At 46.8% G+C, this 19,139-nt stretch overlaps 1 protein-coding gene across 1 annotated transcript in view; it reads left to right on the top strand.

Annotated features, from left to right (window-relative positions):
- ERN1 (endoplasmic reticulum to nucleus signaling 1) overlaps positions 1-19,139 on the top strand; it is a 749,808-nt gene that overhangs the window by 608,745 nt on the left and 121,924 nt on the right. The window contains exon 19 of the mRNA XM_069654991.1: positions 11,372-11,499. Coding sequence (XP_069511092.1) covers positions 11,372-11,499 — 128 coding nt within the window. The remainder of the gene's footprint in view (positions 1-11,371; positions 11,500-19,139) is intronic.

The raw sequence follows: 19,139 nt of genomic DNA, 5'->3' as shown, positions 1-19,139 counted from the left end.
TTGCCATCCTGTTCAAGAAAGTAGGGGAAGGTAACCACCCCCTGGATCCAAGGGTCTTTACCTTGGAGAAAATGGTTGTTGGATCCACCACCTCACTCTCCACATGTGGTGTTCCCCAGGGCTCTAACCTCTCACCCTAGCTCTTCAACCTTTACTTGGGACCTCTGGGCCATCTCATCTCTACCTTCTCTCCTAACTTTCAGTATTATGCGGATGACATTTGGCTCTTCTTCAGGCTTCCCTCAGCCTTGTCTCTCGCTCATTCCTGATGGTCTATCCGCAATTCAGGAATGGTGTGCCTCTAATGATCTCTGCCTGAATGCCAGTAAGACTAAGATCCTTCTCATTGGGACCCCTGCTTCCACTTTCCCTCTTTCACTTTGGCCACCCTCCTTGGGCCCTTTACATGCACCTTCCTGCGATGCAAAAAACCTTGGCGTTATCTTCGACTCCACCCTCTTGAGCAGGACCACCTCAGGTTCCGGAAGCAACTCAAGCCCTTCCTTTTCGCTTCTGCTTTCTCTCTCTCTCTCTCTCTCCCCAGCTGATGTTCCTGTCTGCTTCACTAACTGGCTACCTGGCCTCCCTCTGAACCTTATGAGGATCAGACTCCTTCACGACCAGTAGCCCCATGCACTGCCGCTGGGCCTACTGTGCACTAGGGACTGTCTGCAACCCTACACTCCCCTGTCTCTCTACACTTGGAACCGGCCACCCCAGCGGCACTTACTTGAGCTTTGCTTATTGCACTCTCCCTTTCCATCTCCCTGACACTTCTCCTCTCCCTTGGATTTGCACGATCTGAATGACACAAGGCCTAGTAAGATCGCTTGTTTTGTTCCCCTTTGTCTGCCCCTTCCTCCTCTTGTCGTGCCTAGAAATACGTGTGTACAGGCATGTTACAAATTACTTATCATATCATTACATCTTTGGTTTTGAACACGTTTTGCAAAAACCAAGAATAAGACATTTCCTTGCACCCTTTGTTGCTTGTTTTAGTGTGAGGTTCAGGATAGGATGTTTTCGACACAGACAGCTTTTCAGTTAACTGACTTCCAGGCATAGAATGATCCTTAGTTTTGATTTATTAGGGACAGTTAGGCAGTTTCCAAACCCATTTTTGTTTTAATAAATGCCTTAACTTGAGAAAACGAATACCTTGTGCCTGACTCTCCTTTCTGACCTGTCACATCCCTTCAGGTGAGGCCCTTCCACCTGCAACTGGCGCATGAGGTCTCCTTTGCAAGTCATCTTGGCACCAAGCAGACCAAGGACAGGTTAAGCATGTACTTGTACTGGCCTAAGATTGGGCACAGGTAGAATGTAATTGCAGGAGTTGTGCTACTTGCCAGATTTCTGACAAAAGTGATGCAAAACTCAGAGCTCCATAGGTACCACTGCCTGTAGTGGGAATACAGTTTGAGAGGTTAAGGATTAGCCTTCTTGGTCCCCTTGACCTTCATACATCCTCTGGCAGTAGGTTTATCCTTGTGGTAGTTGATCATGCCACAAGATACCCTGAAGCCATCCCACTGAAGACTGTGACTGCCAAGTCAGATGCAAGGGCATTGTTAAGCATATTTACTGCTGGGGTTGACGTCCCTAAATAAGTTGTCTGACAGAGGCACCGACATCACAAGTTTATGCAGGCCATGTGAAAGGATTGTGGGGTTTCATATAGATTTTCATCTGCAGACCAAAGGCCTAGTTGAGAGGTTGCTAAACCCCATTGGAGAAAGTGGGATCTCCTGATGCCATGCTTACTCTTTGCCTACAGAGTGGTACCCCTATAAGTGGTTTGGCATTAGCCCCTTTGAACTGCCATTTGACCACCCTATCGGGAGACCCCTTGCCATAGTCGAGGAAATTCCCCTGACACCACTCACCATATGAACAGCTGAATCCTCGCAAGATTCAATCACAGCTCTTGCCATTGACACACATTGTTTACGGTGGTTTGATGCTGGATATTGTTGCTGCTTAATCTTTTATACTTGCAAATTGAGAGTTTTGCCCACACATTGTTGAGAATTAGGGACAGCATCCTTGATCTATCCTCTTTCAGATAGGCGACGCATCACTCGCTCTCTAAGGACAGGCACCCCCGCTAGGGCTAGGGTATTCTTCTTGAGGGAGAGACAGGCCACTGCCTTCCCCATTGACATACATACTTGCCTCCTGCTTGTCATTCATTGTGACCCCGCTTATCATTTGTTACTCCAAAAGAACTGTGTAGGTTGTGTTACGCCACTTGTTCTTTGGCCATATTGTTGACTGACCACCTTGCTGCCTTGCCAGGTCAGCAAATCCCATATGAGGGCATGGACTTGCCCGGGAAAGCTGCAGCTTTCGTGGACTAGGGATGCCGTTTTGTGTACATGTGGCCTTGGAAGAGGGTGGGGTTGTCTGGTGCCGCTCCACATCCGTGGTACCAGTGAGTAGGTGTGGGGCATGAGTGAAATCAATAGTTGTCCACGATTATACAACTACTAGCTGTATGTTTGGTGCAGGTCCTTACTATTGGTGAACTTGGCAACACAGAACACAACTTGGAACATAATAGGGCATTCAAGTACATATGTCTGGAAAAGCTTCACCGGAGGGGTACGAATGTAAACATTGCAATGTACATTGCTGGAAAATACACATATATAAAGTGGATGAGTTCCTACAGTTCTCGTGGCAGGGGGCATAGTGTTAGGGGGACAGTTCACAGGGGAGAACAAGGTGGAGTTAGACCTGATGTTGTGCGCCAGATAAACTGTTTGAGAGGGTGCCAAATGTCTTGTGACCGGGATTCGGGTGTTGCATGCGGGCCCACTGATCCTCCATGTCATTTGCCCATGTTACATCCTTTAACCAATGGTAATTGTTGGGAGGATGTGCTTTCGTCCAGCGCAGCAGGATACAGCGCTTGGCTAGCAGAAGGCATAAACACACAAATGTACACATATTGCCCACGTGTTGGTATGGTATTTGGAACAGACAGAGTTATGGTTGTGGAGTAATATCCTTGCCGATCATTTCCAAGAGTGTAGCGCATACCTCTCTCCAAAGGTTCTGAGTTGTGGGCCGGCCCATATCATATGAAAGTATTTAGCATGGATGGAATTACAACGCAGGCATGTCCCAGACCCCTCATCAGAAAACCTATTTAATCTGTCCGGAGTGTAGTGGTATTGATGTAGCACTTTTAGTTGTATCAATTAAAAGCAAGAATTAGATGATAGTTTGCGTGTCTGTGAACACATATCGCTCAGCGGTCATTGGAGATCTCCAGTTGGAAGTCTTCGGGCCATTTATCTTGTGCCTTGATGTGTGTCAGACTCGTGTGTCTTTGAATAAGGTGATATAGTGATGATACTGGACTACGGCTGTTGCCCGACGACAGAATAAAACCCAACAGGCTTGATTGGGAAACAACGCCATAACTTTTTGCAGGCTCTACGCAGACTGGTGTACTGCAGCCACCGTGAGGACGTCACGCTCGCATGCCCTGGGACCTCTGTAATTTGGATGAAATTGTTCTCAATATATAGCGACCCTAGAGTGTGAAACCCCTGCTGCGACCATGCTATGCGTGAGCCGGCGTCGACCCGTGTTAGGGCTGGAACACAGTTCAAGAGGGGAAGAACTTAATGATATGGGGCGCGTACACCTGTTACCTTCGATATTTTACACCAGGCTAATGCTGTGACGCTTGCAGGATAGAATTTGCATTCAAGTCTCTATCCCCGGCAGAGTGTTTTTCGAGCAGTATGTGGGGGGGGGGGCAAGCAAGCTATGGCCAAATCAGGGGGCTGCAAATTGTGCCTGCGCAGCTATCCAGTGAAGTTGGGGGCTGCAAACCCACCCATCTCATATGGTAGTGCCAGTGTGTCCCATTTCAGCTGTACTGCCCCAGCATGCCAAACAAATCTGTTTATCGCACCATCTAGTTCCTGAAAGAATGCTCACCCAGGACACAGCGGCACATTAAGGAATAGATACAAGAGTTTGGGAAGAATGGTCACCTTAATGAGAGCCACCTTGCCGGCTTTCGTGATGGTGAGGTGAGTTCAATTTGAAAGCTTAGAGCGTGAGTCATATACACATTGTAATTGCAGTCGTATAGCTTGTGGGGCTGTCTAGAAACCATCACGCCTAAGTAACAAATAGATTCTGGGGCCCATTTAAATCTATGTAGCTCTTCATGACGGACGATGCCATCCGTGAGGGGGAAGAGTTAAGATTTACTACAATTCACCTGGAGTCCCGACAGCTTTCCAAAGTGTAGAATATCCACCATAACGGGCTCCAGGTGTTTTCGAGGATTTTCGATGTATATCAATACATCATCGGCATAGAGGGAGATTATCTGTGGTTCGCCCGCTATCCTAAATCCACTGTGTCTGTGTTTGAACCTTACCAGATCCGCTAGAGATTCTATAATAATAGCAAATATAACGGGGCACTGGGTCATCCTTAGTGGGTGCCTCTGCCTAGCTCAAATTGTGGGGAGAGCATCAGGTTTGTGTTGACCCTAGCCACTGGTGTCGCATAAAGGAGATGTAAAGCATCTAAGAACTCTCGACAACCCACATACATAAACCACCATGACACTGAATCAAATGCCTTTTGGATGTCAAGGGTAGCCACCACCTCTTGAAGCCCAGGATCTATTTGAGCTCAAATATTGAAGAGGTGGTGTAAGTTTGGCGTTGTGGACCTGCCCGGTATGAACCCTGATTGTTCGGGGTGAATAATGAAAGGCATGACTGGCAGCAATCGAGTGGCCAGGATCTTCGCAAACATTTTTACATCGGTGTTAATTAAAGACCGAGGTCGATAAGAACCACATTGATCCGCAGTTTTTTCGGGTTTCAGCAAAACTGTGATGATCGCTTCACGTACAGTGGGCGGGAGCGATTGGGATTCAAGGGCCTCTTGCCAGATCTGAAGAAGGTGCGAAGCAAGAGTCTCTTTATAACGTTTATAACATTCGGCTGGAAGGCAGTCCGTGCCAGGGGCCTTTCCAGATGGCAGGTGGTCTATTGCTTGAGTTATGTCAGTTAACGAGATTGGAAGGTCCAGCAGGGCCATAGTACATGTGTCTTTGTTAGTGTATAGGGCTTTGTAGAAATTAGAAAAGACCTCGTTAATGACTGTAGGAGTGTGGACTTGATTTCCCAAGGCGTTTAGTATAAGTGGAATGCAGCGATCGCTGCTTTCTTGTCGTGCCATGCAAGCAAGCAGTCTACGCAGGGGTGTTTCTAGGTCTGGAAAAGACCCTGGGCTATGCTAATGTTGGTACTGTTGGGACTCTGGGCTAGCTAGCCTTTTGGTTGTAGCTCCTGAGATTCTATCCGGGGCTACAACCAAAAGACATGGGGCTATAGCCCACTTAGCCCCCCCTCCACCCTCTAGCAACGCCTCTGTGGCATCAGGCCCGTCTCCTTCTCCATATTTCCCATCTGACATTGGGGCATTGAAGAATTTAATTTCAGATCTATATGACAAAAAGAATTGGGGACCTAGGAATAGAAAGAGTAGGAGCTTTCCCCTGTGTCTAATGCCCTCCAGGCATCCACCAACCCCAGGGAGCGCATACTCTCCCTGATAGTGGAAGCAACCAACATAAGTGTTCTCTTGGGGGGGCGGAGGGGGCGCTAAATCCAGAATAGTATTAAAATCTCCACCCCACAACGTAGGAATCGAGCTAATTCACCCAGGATGTCAGTATAAAAATGAGGGTCATCCACATTAGGGACATAAACATTCAGCAGTAGTATTTCCCTTCCAGCAAGCGTCCCATATACCAGGACATATCTACCCGAAAGGTCAACCTTTGTGTGTTTTTGCGCTTGAACAAAGGAGATGTATGTACCAGGGTCATGGCACCCCTGGACTGTCAGGAATATGTAGTATAAAACAGATTCCCCCCCCCCCCCGATTCCTAGCAAACCCCTCGCAGACCGCTGAAAGAGCATGGGTCTCCTGCAGGTGTAGAATCTGGACTTTGTGTCTTTGAAGATACAGCTGTACCTTTCGTTGCTTAGTAGGATCACCCAAGCCATGCACATTCCAGCTAATACAAGTTATGTCCCCCATCTAGGTATGTAGAGTCCAGTATTGTCCCCCATAGGACATAAGTCCAAACGTTCCGTTGCCCTTAAGGTTTCCACTGTGCTCATTTCATTTTCCTATCAATGAGTGTGGTGTGTGCCATGTGTTTTTTAAAGAACCCAGCAATCCCCACCACCCACTCCTAAATCCCCCTTAAAACTGGGGTTATGATACCCTCCAAGAAACACCCCCAACTGGTAACGCAACTTTGCATGGGGAAGCTAGTGGGTGGGTCCACCCGGGCCAACACAGGACTTAGTACAGAAAACAACAAAAAGAATAAGTGTTTACATACTCCTTATATGTTTGGCCCCATCAGGGGCAGAGCGTCTACTTCCAACTGCAGGTTTCATGATCAAACCAGGATCTATCGCAACCTCCCAGTGGGTAACATAGCAACAGTGACGGGTATAAAAAATATCACAACTAACGAACCACAGGAGCACAAGGACTTGGAGGAAGAAAGGTCCCTCTGTAAAAAACAGCAATCAGGATATTGGTTGAAGACTCAATGTGGTGGTAGAGTTTTATCAAAAAACTTTGTAGCTTCACTGGTTATTGTAAAGATAAATGTCTTGCTGTTCCATTCAACCTGCAGTTTTGTAGGATAAAGCATTGCATATTTATGGTTGTCTCGTAGTTGTTTCTTAACCGCTAGGAAGTATTTTCTCTCTTGCTGCACGGCCACCGTTAAGTCTGGATATATGTGTATTCTGCTGGATACCAACATCAGATCCCCCTGTTCACGGGCATCTCGGAGGATCGCATCTCGGTCACGTTAATTAAGGGTGCAAGCAATGATGGGCCATGAAGGCGCCCCAGGCCTAGGCCTGGGGGCAAGAGATCTATGCGCACGTTCAACCACAAACTGCAGTGACAGCTTCGGGTTACCCAGGAGTGGGAGTAAGGTTGTTCCAGGGATGTTTTGTTGCCACTCTGTGACCCCAATGACGGGGATATTATTAGGTCGGGACCTTGATTCCAAGTCATTATTGTTCTTTTCCACCTGGAGGACATGTCTGGAGAGCGCAGTTAGTTCGTTACGCATGGTATCGTCCTCCACAGTGCCCACTCGTGTTTCAGCCTCCACTAAGGTGCTGGTCATTTCGTCAAGTTGCTTGCACGCCAACATGTGCTGGGTTTCAGTTACCTCCTGTACCGTTGCCTCTGATTCCATGTCTTTAGTTGCTCCACTGGAGATCGAAGTCCTAGGGGTGGATTTGGCGTATTGGTTCATAGAATGTTGTTTTTTTGCATTTCCCTTTCGTCATACCACACAAGGGCAGGGAGGACGATCCGGTGGATGTCAAGTATCCGGCTGTAGCAGACCACAGTGTACCGACGACCTCGGATTGATGTCCACTTAGTTACCACAAGGGGATGAGTATAGAGGGTAGACCCGCTCCACCCCAGACCCTTGGTTAGGTTGTTGCAGATGTACAGGTCCCTGGGTCGGACCTCCTGGAAGGCCAGGCGCGTTGTGTAGAGTAGCACCAGGCGTCACACGCAGGCCCAGCTGGCAGCCGCACTGTGCATAAGAAGCCCCCAAAATCCCAGTCACCAGTGGACCAGTCCCAATGGGCAGAAGGTCAGTTTTCACTTGGATGTTCAGCGTGGTGCACCCAAGGGGACTGCAGGGCTAGAACAATGTCAATTAGGAGGGTGCGCAAGATCGAGCCCTCGGTTTCCGACAGTCAAACTCTGTACAGATGGAGGGAGTAGCTTGATCCGGTCTGCAGGATCTTCTGTAGAGAGGCTCCAGTAATTGAATAACAGGGGGGGGGGCACAATGCAAGGCATTCTAAAACACAACCTGCGTGCCACGACTACCTTTACTCAATGCAGTTCGAGGGGCGTTTGGTTCCGTAATCCGCCACAGGTCAATGTCTCTTCACTGCCTGCAGGGGCGTGGGTATTGGGGATGTATACACTAGCGGGGCCGGCCAGCGTGAGCAGCACAGGCCACTGTCGGACCCACCCAACAGGAGTAGTCAAAGCATAGCAGTTATGGAAAGACACTGAGTTCACACATAAGCTTAGGGCCCCAGCAACGTGCTCACTCACTGCTATGGCCACTCGCCGTTAATATTGTTCCTCCAGTGGGGGTGCAGTTCGCAACAACAGAGGTGGCCGGGCAGGTCTGTGCTGTTGATGTCGCTGTCCTCACTGTTCCCGGCCACCCTCGCCTGCCAGGCACGGCGCAGGGTGACACGGTCAGCAGGTGGGCTACACCGCAGGATTTCAGGCTCCTCTAGCTCCAGCAACGGCACTAGGTGCAAAGATGAACCCAGCCATCGATGGGGGTGGGGGTGGTTTCTGTTGGGTAACGGTGGCAGGGTGCCAAGGCGCAACGCTCAGCTCTCCAGATGATGCCGCCGGGCGGGCTCAGTGCTGCAGCAGCAGGTAACAGCGTCCATGTCTCTCAGAGGGATATTATAGGGTGGTGTTGCAGAGCTGTTCCCTGTGCCACACTGAAGGGCGCCACTGACACCAACTGCCCTATCTCAGCTGACACCCGGGACCAGAGCAGGACAAAAATTCTGTTGAGGGTGTCTGGTGTCTAGCCAGGAAGCGGGAGCTCTAACAGAGAGCTGCCGTTTTCCAGCACTGCGCAACAGCGCCCCTTTCCTGGCTCAATGTTAATAAGATAAGAAGATGACTCCTGCAGCCATTACTTCAGATCAGCTTTGGAGCCAAAATTCCATAGAAGAACCACTGATTGAATATCTGAAGAAGATTCCCGAAGAGGCCTAGCATCCCTTATTGCACCTTGCCCAGTAAAGCCCTGTGACTACCTAATCCGTAATCCGTAAATGCCCTGAGCAGTGCTTCAACCTCTGGACTGGTGGAACCAACCAGTGTCTACGTATTCTCAAGGATCCAGGCATCCTTGGCCTTCGGAAGTGTTTGTGGACTACCTGGTGGACTGTCCAGCTCTCCAGTGGGCTAACTCGCCAGAACCGTCTAACAGTTCCGCATTTGCAGCTGAAACTTTGGTGGCTTCCAGCTACTGGTATAAGTCCCCTTCCTGCTGGATTTTAGCCTCCCAACGACAAGGAATTCTGTCCCGGATTTTTGGCTCCAAAGGAATTCTGTCCTGGAAACACTTCTACAATTGTGACTGGAAGGACACCTGCCATAGTCTGTGTGTGGTGGCCAATGCTAGAACTCGCCTTCCACCGTGTTGTGAATTGTCCTGAAGTGGCCTGCATCGGTGCATTCTGCATTTCTTGATCGCCATGGGTTGCACTCTGCTACTGTATCCAACCAGAATAATCCTTGCATTCTTGTCTCGGGAGGAAAGCTCACGGGCAACGTACTTGCCTTGGAAGCAAGACGACATGGAGCAACACAGGTTCGATTCCCGGGTTCGCGCTTAGAAACCTCAGGGTATTAAACGCGTTATAAATTACCTATCATATCACCGCCCCTAGGCACATCTTACCAGAAAAAACAGCGGGAAATCCAACCTCCAGCGACCCCTCCCTCAGTTGACCCATCCAGTCACCTTATAAAATCTGATTCCGGTGGTAAGTAAATACAAAGCATTTGTTTGGCGTCCCCGGTCCTCCATAAGATAACATTGAGAACAAGTCTTTGTATCCTTCCATTCCACTCCTTTTTGGTCGTTGAACCGGAGTTGAAAACCCTGAAAGATAAAAACACACATTTACTTATGTAGTAGCTTTGTTGCATCTCTTCTTCTGAACATACACCAACACAAATAACGTATTTGCTACAGATAAATTCTGGTGTGAAGCACTGACATTTGACTACAAGGCCCCACTGTTCTTAGGGATTGGACTGCTGAAGCTAGGGATTATCACTTGGGACTTGGTTCCACCTTACTTCATCGCATTTCTTCCTTTTGTTGAGTCATTGAATGCACACTAGGGATAGTATTACTAGCACACCCTGTCGATGTCCCTTTTCGAGTTTCGATAACTATAATACTCTGCAGCTTCCATTAGATGTCAGTCTATGCAAAGCATGTGAATCTAAGCAGATACAAGCATCAGAAATATAATTATGGTGAGTAATGTATCCCTTATTGAATATCCTGCGATATTCTCACCTGCTTGTTTAATTTTTTAGTGTTTAAGGCCTCGAATAAATACTGTAGTTTTATACATTCCTGTCTAAATTGAATTGTGTGTAATTCCTGTGGACCCCTGACCACACTCCCTCCCGGAATAGCCTTGACTGCTCTCCACTGCTACCTTAATTGGGTTTTTGGCCAACCTTTCAGAGTTCCCCATTTTACTATAACTTGGGTGGCCTCCTAAAATCTGTACGCCAGGCCAGAGTCTAGAAATCCATTTTAACAAGCGGTGGTGTATTTTTGTGGCAGGATCTGCCTAGTCCCAGTCCACATCAATGCCAAAGTGTCTGTTGCTGGGCAGATTGGTTGACAAGAGGCTGTCCATGGCTGGACATCCCCAGCCAATTTGAATGGTGCAGATCCTTACCATTGGTGGGCTTGATGACTCTAGCTCGAATCCTGGATCAAAAGACTTTTGCAGCCATTCTTCAGATTATCATTGGAGCCATAACCCTTACAAAGAGGAGCATCCTGCTGAAGACACAAACTCGTCCATCCAGCATTGTCTTCATTAACCGTCCCTGCTGATACTGGCTGGACTCTGGCTTTTCTGACTTCTTCGTCCTTGCTCCTTCACTACTGGTAGAATCCATCATGGGCACATCCTTAACTTCCTACCATTGTCCTAGCTGGCTGTTCCATATCGGTCTGTCGCGTTCAAATCCTGGCACCTATAGTTTAATGTAATGTTTTATTCGTGCACTTAATATAATCATGTGCAATACTCATCTATTGAGCACTAGCCTGATCTGAATTTCAGCTAAACTTGTGAGATCAATCTTCTCTTCTACGCCCTTCCATTTGCTTTGAAAAAAACCCTCAGAGCCTTTGCTTGCAGGTGGTGCCTTATAAATCGCAAATAAATTATATCTTGCCACCAGTCCCCCTCATCCTGAGATGACCTGGTTAGATGGCATGCCCATCCATCTATAAACAGGCCTTTGTGGGAAACCTGTGGTCTGATGCCACCACCACATTTCAACTTGTGCCACAGGTTGCATATGGCCTTATACAACATCACATGCCTGCCTTGATTTCCTATGTGCATTGCACTGGACAACAGATCTAAATGATTAATGCCAGCTACATCTCTGAATTAGTTTTGTTCTTATTATTCCAGATCCCCTGGCACTAATAGACCAACTTTACTGTTTTGTTTTGCAGAAGATATTGTTGCACATGATTTAATAGAGCAGATGATCAACATGGATCCACAGAAACGGCCGTCAGCCAGATGTGTGCTTAAACATCCTTTCTTTTGGAATTTGGAAAAACAGCTACAGTTTTTTCAGGTCAGTTACTTCATTCCCTTTTTTATCTCAAATTAGTAAAAATTTAGAGGGAATTGGACAGCAGTTGGTGTTTACCTTTTCATAGCATCCTTAAAATTAAAAGTACCTCTGTCCTCATTATTATTACTATTATTATTATTATTATTAGGATTGTTCAGTGCGGACCTAGCTTCAGGAAGCAACAGGGCGCTTTACCAATAATATTGGGAAGAACATGAGGGAAGCAGAGAAAGAAGAGAGCATGGAGCCAACTAGAGAGGGGGTTGGCGGGCGGTTTGGTACCAAGGTATCTACAAGCATATGAACAGAAGGGCTTTTCTTCTAGTTCTTTCCTTCTGGCACCGGTGGAGTTCAAGCCTGCACATACCCTTACTTCTGGTGGATCATCCGGAAATGCAGAGTTTCTCAGTGAGGTAGCTGGGGACTTCACGGTAACAGTTTTGTAGATAATGCTGCAGGATTTGAAGATGATACAGGCTTACACCGAGAGCCAGTGCAGTCTGGTGAGGATTGCAGTGATTGGTTCTTTTTCGGCCATGCTGCAGCATGCATGAGACATCTCGGGGTGCCAGAGTAATTGTCGGAAGGCCTTCGAAAAAGCGCATTGCCATCATCCAGGTGGGAGTGGACCAGGGCTTGGACAGCAGATCTGAAGTTGTTTTCTGAGATGACGGGCTTGATTTTCCACAGGAGAGAAAGTCAATACCAAGCCTTTTGTGTCTTTCTTGCTATGTGTCGTTTGAGGGAGAGGTGTCTTTCGAGGTAGAACCTGAGGGACTTGGCGCAGGTGGCTAGCTGGGGTGTGAAGCCCTTGTGGCTCATAGCCAGGTCTGGATGTCAGGTTGTTTGATGTTGGTCAGTAGTAGGAATTCAGTCTTGGAGGGCTGAGCTTCAAGTAACCAATGGACATCCATGACTGGATCAATGTGAGGCAGGCTGTGTGGTTTGATGGAGGATATTTTGAGATAGAGCTGCATATCGTCTGCATGTTGGTGGATGTGGATGTTGAGCAACAAGGGTTCCGAGCAGTTCCATGTAAAAATTGACGATCACTGGGAAGAGCACAGATCCCTGTGGGACTCCACAGGTGATTGGTAGAGTTGGTCATATGAAGGAATCAATTTGTATGAACTGGTGGTGATTAGCAAAGGAAGATTTGAACCAGCTGAGGACGATCTCGCTGATCCCCATGCAGTGATGTAGATTGTTAGTGTCTGGTGGTCTACTGTGGCGAATGCAGCTGAGGTCAAGGAGAACGAGTAGGTAAGAATAATGATAGAGGATTTGAATGGCATTGTCGACCACCTTGATGGTAGCCATTTCTGTGCTGCATCTTGGTCTGGAGCCAGATTGGTAGGACTAAAGGAGGTTGTAAGGCTTGATGTGTTGGAGTTGCATGGCTACTGCTTTCCCAAGGATCTTACCTAGAAAGGGAAGATGGACGATGGGGCGGTAGTTGCTGAGGTCATCAGGATCCAGTGTTGGTTTCTTGAGATGTGGGATGATTTGTCCGGTTTTGAGGGTCGGGCAGAAGAAGCTGCCTTGCGTTAGGGAGCTGTTGATGATTGTCAGGTAAGGCAGGAGTGATTCAGTCATAATAAACATTGCATAGCAAAATGTCAAGTAATTGAGAACAGCGCGGTAAGAATAATAAGATAGAAAACCAAAAGTGATCATATGACCGCCAATAGAAGAGCGTTACACTGGTTGACTATTGAGGACAGGATACAGTTTAAATCCATGACGCTGGTCCATAGGTGCCTTCATCGGAAAGCACCGAACTACCTGAAGGAAAGGAACACCCTCCATGTCCCGAGGCGCTCTCTTAGATCAGAGGCACGAGGCCAGATCTTCGTCCAACCTCATAGACGCACCAAAGGGTTAGGGAGAGCCTTCCAGTGCTAGCAGCACAAAAATGGAACAAACTGCCCCTATTGCTCAGAATTGAGCCAAACTATGTAACTTTCAAAATAAATCTGAAAACGTTCCTTTTTTAAGTAAGGACCATCAGTCCAATTGTTCTGCTCTTAGGTAGGGCCTTTCGTCCCATCTCCTTCATGTTGTCTTGATTGTGTTTGTCTGCCCCCCGATGCCGACAGGCTTTTGGCGCAATATAAATCTATAAATAATTAAATAAAGATAAGGGTCTTGAGTATGGAGGCAGGAGGAATGTCATCCACGTATGATGTGGCCTTGAGGGATGCTAGGGTGGCAATTAGCTCTTCCAGGCTAGGTTCCTTGAAAGTTGGCCAGGTAGTTGTGGTTTTGTGTTATCAGTTGTGGCGTTGTGCCTGTATTGCCAGGTCATGTTGATCTTCTTGATCAAGAAAGAGTTAATGGTGGCAGATTTTTCAATTGAGTGCAGTATGGATGGGGTCCGGTAGAGGGTTGATGCAGTGCTTGATGGTTTTGAAAAGGGCTCTACTTTCATGGTTTGCCTTGGCTATGGCGTTTTGGTGAAGTTGGACTTGATAGTGGTGATCAGTCTGCATGTCTGTAGTCTGAACGCTCTACCGCCCTGTATCAAATAGCCCTCCTATCTAATCTTCAGGAAAAGGCTGAAAACAGTACTGTTTAACAAATGTCTTATCATCCTTATTGTATTGACTGTATTGTAACCTCAATTAGCGCTGTGATACTACCCGGTTTGGGCGCTATCAACAGATTAAATAAATACATGTAGTACAGAGTTCCTTGAGCAGGGCGAGGTTGCATCTGCTTTAGGACTTTTGCCAAGACTTTACTTGTTTTCTGACGGTTCGTTTGTTTTGTTTAAATTGAATTCTTGAGTGTACCAGGGTGTAGAAGGTTTAGGCTTTAAGGTGCATGGCTGTTTATGTTGGTTGTGAGGGTGTTGTTGGGCTCTTTGAAAGGTGAGTGATGGACCTAATTAGTCAGAGGGAGAACAGCCAATTTGAGATGAAGTTTGGCAAGGTTTTCCGTAAGAGCTTCTACTGGAAAGTTCTTGGATGATCTGAAGGCTTGCTTGCTGGGTTTCCGATGGGTTTACTTGACTGGTGTAGTGTGATTAATTTCAAAGAGGATTGCCAGATGGTCTGACCAGTGGAGCAGGATTGGAGAGCTGTGATGCAGGTCGGTGAAGACAAGGATAGGATATTCTATTTTCTGTGAGGTGGGTTTGTGTTCTGTGTGAGGGAGTGACGAGTAGGCAGCAGAGGTTTTCCCTCACTGACTTAGTTGCTGGGTTTCCCGGGCTGTTGACGTAGCAGAGGAAGATGTTGTGGGCATGCATGAGAGACGTGGTGTAAGTCTGTGATGAAGGAGGTGCTGGGCTTGATGGTCTGTAGAACAGGTGAAAAGTGGCTGCATGTTGGGGAGAGCGGGAAGTGGCAGGAAAGGTTTTTGAAAGAGTCAATGGTGGCAACATCCAGTTGGGTGCATGGCCATGATGCCTTTTAAATGATGGCAAGGCCTCTGATTTTGTTTGGACAATCTTGCCATAGGCTTCTATAGATTGGAGAGCCAGGTGAGGGTCTAAAAATCCCCATCAGGCAGGCCTTTCTATCATCGATTTGTGCGACCAAAAAGGCCCGCACTAATGTCCAGAATTCCTGTGGCAGGATGAAGGCTTTGATTTTGCAAAGGGTGCAGATTGGATGTCTCTGCCTTCTTTTCAATGTGTTTTTGGAAGGACAAGGGTGACCAGAGGCTCCATCTAAAGGTTAAATAGGATCAGTGAGAGAATATGGAGCATTGGGGCACTCCGAAGGAAGACTGGAAGTCAGACTGCAAAGTGTTCATCTGTATGGCCTGGAGTCTGCCGAATGCAGTGGTCGATGGTGCTGAAAGCAGCCAAGAGGATGATGAGGCATTAGTTGCCCTTATCCATGATTTGTCTTGCATCGTCACCACCTAAATAGTGGCTGTCATGATGCTGCATTTGGGTAAAACCCAGACTGATAGTCACAAAGGAGCTGTAGTTGTCGTCGTATTCTGGCGAGTAGTTAGGTAGCGAATACTTTTTTCAAGATTGGGCGGGTAGTTGGCAAGGTTGTCTGGGTCTACGGTTGTTCTTTTCAAAAAATGTCATGAGTCCACTCTTAAGGATGTCTGGGAATTGCTATTCAGTGAGGGAGGCATTAATGATGCCTAAGAGTGTGTTGAGCGCCGGGCCCATCCATTGTTTATTGAAGGAGTCCAGGAAGATATTGCCAGTTGGAGGTTGGTTTGTGGGAGGCATCTGTTTATTGAATGTGGGAGTTAAGAGGAGAGAATTGGGTCCACAGGGTCAATGTGTTCATGCTGGTGTCCGGGAGGTGAGGGGGGGGGCAAGGGTGGTAACGCTGGGGCAGATTGATTTGTGTATCTGTCAAATTTCTTCAATAAAAAAGTTGTTGATTCCATCATATTTTTCCTGAGTTGCTGGCACCTCGTGGGTTGGGTGAGGGCTTGGTACAATGCTTTACCTATTAGCTCCTGTTAGAAGCTGCCACGATGGTGGTGTGGTAGTAATCGGCTTTGGCCTCAGTAATCGGAATCCTATGGTTGGCGCAAATGGATTTGAGGTTAGTAAGGGCTCTAGTGTTGTTGTTTTTGCGCTACTGGTTCTCTAGGGCTCTGAGTGTTTGTTGGAACCGGGTTCAGGGGTGTACCAAGGGGAGGATGATTTGGTCTTAAAACAGCTGCTTTATAGGGGGGGGGGGCATAAGTGACCACCGTTTTCATAGCAGAATTGTCAATTAATTCTAAGACGGGGATCTACAACCTGTGGCTCTCCAGATGTTTTGGACTACAACTCCCATGACCACTCAATATTGAATATGCTGGATATGCCTGATGGGAGTTGTAGTTCAAAACTAAAGAGCTAAAGGTTGCAGACACCTGTTCTCGGAGGAGGGATGCATTCCCACTTATGGGGAAGTCTGTAAAGTTTGCGTCTAGCTTGTTGACCGGGAAGCTTTTGAACAAGCAGCGCTAAGTAAGGAGGTATTTAGCCTGATCACTGGGCCGTAGTCAAGAGGGTGACATAGTGGGATGGCTGCGTGGTTAGACCAGTTAAGTTGGATAGGGGATGATGCAAACACCAAGTCTTGGGTGTTGCATTTGTTGTGTGTGGGCAAGAGCACAATTTGCTTAATGTAGATTCGGTCAGTGTGCAAAGCATGCTTAGAGTGTTGGTGCCGGCATGAGACTCGGGGGGGGGGGGGGGGGGGACTTTAAAATCCCTGTGGGAGACATTATTAGAGTGTGCTAATTTGGATGAGGAGACGGAAGAATGAGATTTGGACAATGACAGTCACTCCCATAAGGTGGTCTGTAGATGGGATGGAAGGTGATGGATTCATTTTGAAATGAGAACCAACCAGCCAGTGAGTGATTCAAACAAGTTTGTTCTGGGAGAGGGGTTGATGGAGCATGGCCGATGACTCCTGTGGATGGTTGCCACTCCACCTCCTGTCCTTCCTGGCCAGTCATCATTTTGGATGCAGTAGCCTTTGGGGGTAGGAGGACATCGAAAACACGGGGAGAGGATGGGGTAAACCATGTTACAGTGATGAAGAGACCACCAAGGTTGTACGATATGAGGTAAGCGATCTCTAAAATGTGAGCGACTGCTGAGCGAGCATTGCTCAGAATGATGACTTCACCTACCAATTGGCATACCAGCAGCACATATGTTCCTCTCGCTGTTTGGACATGGGTGACTACCAAGCCACACTATTTATAACACTCGATTTTTCTTTTTCTCTGACTCTTTAGTTGTACATGTTATACTCTATCCAGCACATAGTCATATGGTTTGTTCCCTACTAAAGCATAACATAGGATATGTATCGCAACATATTTTGAGCCCTGAAGAAAACATGTTTTTCAGCTAGAAGCACGCTGACTTGGTAATAAAAAGGAGTATTACAGGAATAAAAACAAGTAGGCATTGTTTCCTGCCCTTGCCCCCTCATACCATAAACAATCTAGTGCTAAGCACTTCACATACTCTTGTCACTAATTATGGCCCACTGGCCATCAGAGTGGCATCCATAAACTGCAGCCCAATCCCCATACACATTTGGCATAGTATTATTCGAAAACAAATGTCTTTTTATAATGCCTGCTTTTGAGTTGGCTGTCTTTTTTTTTCTTGACCTTTCATCTTGTTAAATTTATGGGCTTTCAAAATAAATGTTTGAGGCTACGTTGTTTAAGAGTTTTCATATTTGTGCAAAACGTGCTAAAATGATTATTTTTAAGACGAGCAGTTTAAGCAAGCAAATAAGATGTTTGTATAGACCTTTTTTTTTCTTAGGTTGTCTTTTGATTCGCACCCATGTCTGACTTGTATCAGTTCTTATGTCTTTTAATTTACTTTTTTAAAACTGCACTTAGTGTTTTAAATATGAACCTAATTCGAATCTGCACAACCCATGCATAACATGCTCAGTCAGGTGTTATAAAAGTAGATGTCCGTTTGTTAGGTTGATGAGACCTTAGAAACAAGTTTGGTCTGTCAAACCATTTATTGCCAGTAGAGGACACTCGTGCTCTTGATTTGGATGCACATTCATACAAAGCATAGTCGGAGTTGAAGAAGGGAGATGACGACTCACTGAAAGATTGCCACTGAGTGATGCTTATCAAGATCCGTGGTTGATTGAGATAAAAAAGATGGCAACGTTTAAAGGTATGTCAATTTATGTAAAAGCCCAATAAATAAGACCATCTCATTCACTGCCCAATCGGACTGCCAAGTAATTGAATTTCCAAAGTGCTACTTTCCTCTTTTAAAAAAATTGTTTTTAGTAGCTTCAAAAATTTAGGAATTGTCCTGCTTTCGCCGGGCACCGCTCAACCTGCATTTCTCATCCTTCTGACATGGCTAAGTATTAATTTTACTTGAAGCAAGGCGTTCTTACTTTGTTTATATTCTCAACCTGAGAACGGCATTTACACTTTGAAATCATTACTTTTAACGCCACAGCAACCGGTGTTGACCCCAGAGTCCCAGAATGTTCGATTGCCATAATCTGCCAAACCTTTTGCCATTTTCCACAAGCCTGAGATGCCTGTGAGCTACAACCGTATCCACATACCGCTAGTCTATAGAGGAAACGGGCAGGGAGGAAGCTGAACCCTGTAAAATATACATCCCTGCACCAGAATAGAGGAACACGCCTGCTTCCACTAGGGACAGCTACCAGCCAATCAATCATACCTTGGATGCGGCGCAAAGAACAGAAACACAAAGATTAATGCGGTAATAAAAAACATTTTTTTTTTTAACCAACTAACCCAAAACTAGAAAAAACCTCAACTTTCCTCATACACTTCTCACACTGAAACCCACACAACCACTTCTCCGCACAGCAATCCGCATGTACTTCACCACACCGCAACAACCAACACATAACTCGTCTCAACAGCACATAGGAACTCTTACCGATCCGATAACCGCACTCAAGCTCAGCGCACATTGAAAACCAAACTGAAGCTGCCAACAGGACATCACAGCTCTTCCTATCCTACTCCCGCTACACCCTACCAACCCCACCCCTCCTCTTTCAAATCCGGCAGCGCGCCTGGAGACCACTTCCGGTGGTGACCGTGCAGTACAAATGCCTTTAACATAACATGTATGGAAACCTTAATGGGCAATTGAGACCCCACTGACGGCCACTACCTGG

This window comes from Ambystoma mexicanum, chromosome 3q (genome assembly GCF_040938575.1).
Source record: "Ambystoma mexicanum isolate Mex_15411 chromosome 3q, UKY_AmexF1_1, whole genome shotgun sequence".
Classification (NCBI taxonomy): domain Eukaryota; kingdom Metazoa; phylum Chordata; class Amphibia; order Caudata; family Ambystomatidae; genus Ambystoma; species Ambystoma mexicanum.
The sequence above is the reverse complement of the archived record's forward strand: the minus strand, read 5'-3'. Positions and strand labels throughout refer to the sequence as shown.